The sequence below is a fragment of the Pygoscelis adeliae genome, unplaced genomic scaffold (assembly GCF_000699105.1).
Source record: "Pygoscelis adeliae isolate BGI_AS28 unplaced genomic scaffold, ASM69910v1 Scaffold71, whole genome shotgun sequence".
In the NCBI taxonomy this organism is placed as follows: Eukaryota; Metazoa; Chordata; class Aves; order Sphenisciformes; family Spheniscidae; genus Pygoscelis; species Pygoscelis adeliae.
In genome coordinates, this window is record NW_008824356.1 from 6,591,275 (window position 1) to 6,593,266 (window position 1,992).

Genomic DNA, 1,992 nt, shown 5'->3' on the forward strand with positions numbered 1-1,992 from the left:
TCCCGCAGGTTGACGGCACTGTAGACGGCCTCCAGCGGGTAGGAGCAGGGGCAGCTGGGCAGGTCCGTCAGCACCTTGCTCAGGTACTTGGTGAGGAAGTCGCTCTTGCAGTTCAGCCACTTCTCACAGCTGTCCACCTCTGGGGGGGAGGGCACCGAAAGGGTGAGGGCACGCACAGCTCGCACCCCGCTTTACCCAGCTGCCATTTGCCCGCAGACTCGCCAGCACCACCAGTGGAGCCTGCAACTGCCAGGCAGGAGCAGCCAGGCTCCTGGGACAAGCTGGAGCCAGGCTCCATCCCCAAGGCAGTGACAGAGGGAAGGGGTTTCGTGCTGAGGCAGAGCTGGCCCTCACAGGGGCTCTGCCCAGGGCACCCATCGCTACAGCGGCTGGGCTGGCAGCTTCCCCCCATGGGAGAGGGCACGCGGCAGGCTGGCCTCAGCCCCTGCACCGTAAAGCAGGACCATGTTGTACCAGGGCTGTGGGCAGAACTTCCCAGCCTGACTGCCAAAGCCTGCAAGTGGCAATGGTTTGGGTGACTTAGGTCTGGACACCAGATGCGGGAGCCCTTGGCAGAGCCCTCCCCACCAGCCAGCTACACCCCCCGTGGGGTCTGGCACCGAAGCCCCCAGTGCAAGGCAGACGCAGAGGCTGACCTGAGTTGAACAGCTCTGTGGTGTTGTCGCTTTTGAAAGGCATCTCCTCTGTGGGGAAGACCATTTCCCCCTCTGCTCCTTGAGAAGGGAAAACATAAAACAAACCAAAGAGCCAGGTTGAACACCAGGAGGAGTGGTGGTTTTTTTTCCTCCACCCCGTCTCCTGCCACTGCTTTGGCAACACAGCTCTGTGCCTGGAAGGAAGGGCCAGCAGCAAGACACGCAGGACAGACCCGCCCAAGGCTGTGGGTTATGCACATCCCAGTGGATGGAGCCGGCTCTCAGTATGCCTCAGGAAAGGATTTCAAGCTCCCTGTGTGAGAGAGGTGCAAGGGGTCGCACACTGAGCTGGACGCCAGCTCTACCACCCTTGGGCACCACATAACTGCCTGGGGAGCCATGAAGCCCCATCAGAGCTTCTTTGTGAAACAACCCCCCACGGTCATTAGCCCAGATCGCATTAAACGTAACTAGTTTTTGAAGCATGAGCAATGCCCAGCCTGCAGCGGTGGGGGGCCCGCCCACATCGGGGTCAGACAGTGCCCAAGCACTGGTACGGCCGAGGGCTCACCAGGGCAGCGTGGCAGGTCGCAGGTCCTTGACTCTGTCGCTGTGCAGGCGTAGCCACAGGACCGGGTCCTCTTCTGGTTGCCGCTGCCACAGGTGATGCTGCAAGGGGACCACGGGCTCCACTCCTCCTCATCTTCATAGTCTGTGCACAGCAGGGGAGAGGCAGAGAGTGGTGGACCTCAGCAAAGCCTCAGCAGGAGGGGAGCCAGCAGCCACCTGGGACCTCCCTCAGCTCTGCCATGTCCCTGGGATGTCCTTTACAGGGATGCAGGGCCAGTGCTGCCCAGGGCACACAGAAGTGCCTGGCCACGTGATGCCAAGGCCCAACCCTGTCCTTGCTGACAACCCCAGGGAAGCAGCCCCCGAGCAAAGGCTCTCTTGCTCTCACAGCTGTGCTCATGGTTGTACTGACCCAGACAGGCATCGCTGCCCATCCCCATCCTCACCGAACCTGCCCGATGCACTGGCCATGATGCTGAAGCATCATATGTTAGCAAAGGTTGACTGGTTTTGGGCTCGTGGCCGGGAAGCTGCAGGAGGGAGCTGCTGTGGTGCACTGGTCTGTTTGCCCACTGGCACCTGCCATCTAGCCCTCTGCAGCTCCTCTCCTGGGGGGTGCCCAGGTCTGTGGCAAAGGCTTCTGGCACTGGTGTCACCGCAGGGACCTGAGTCGATGGCAGCAGCACTTGCCATTAAACATTTACACCGTATTTCTCATCTGAGCATGCCTTCACCAGAGTCCACGCTCCAGTCTGATTACATGCAA

At 60.7% G+C, this 1,992-nt stretch overlaps 1 protein-coding gene across 1 annotated transcript in view; it reads right to left on the bottom strand.

Moving 5' to 3' along the window:
- Nucleotides 1-1,992, bottom strand: part of ISM2 (isthmin 2) — a 6,253-nt gene that overhangs the window by 2,128 nt on the left and 2,133 nt on the right. Inside the window, exons 4-6 of the mRNA XM_009319509.1 lie at nucleotides 1,228-1,368; nucleotides 657-734; nucleotides 7-139 (exon numbers count right to left, since the gene is read on the bottom strand). Coding sequence (XP_009317784.1) covers nucleotides 7-139; nucleotides 657-734; nucleotides 1,228-1,368 — 352 coding nt within the window. The remainder of the gene's footprint in view (nucleotides 1-6; nucleotides 140-656; nucleotides 735-1,227; nucleotides 1,369-1,992) is intronic.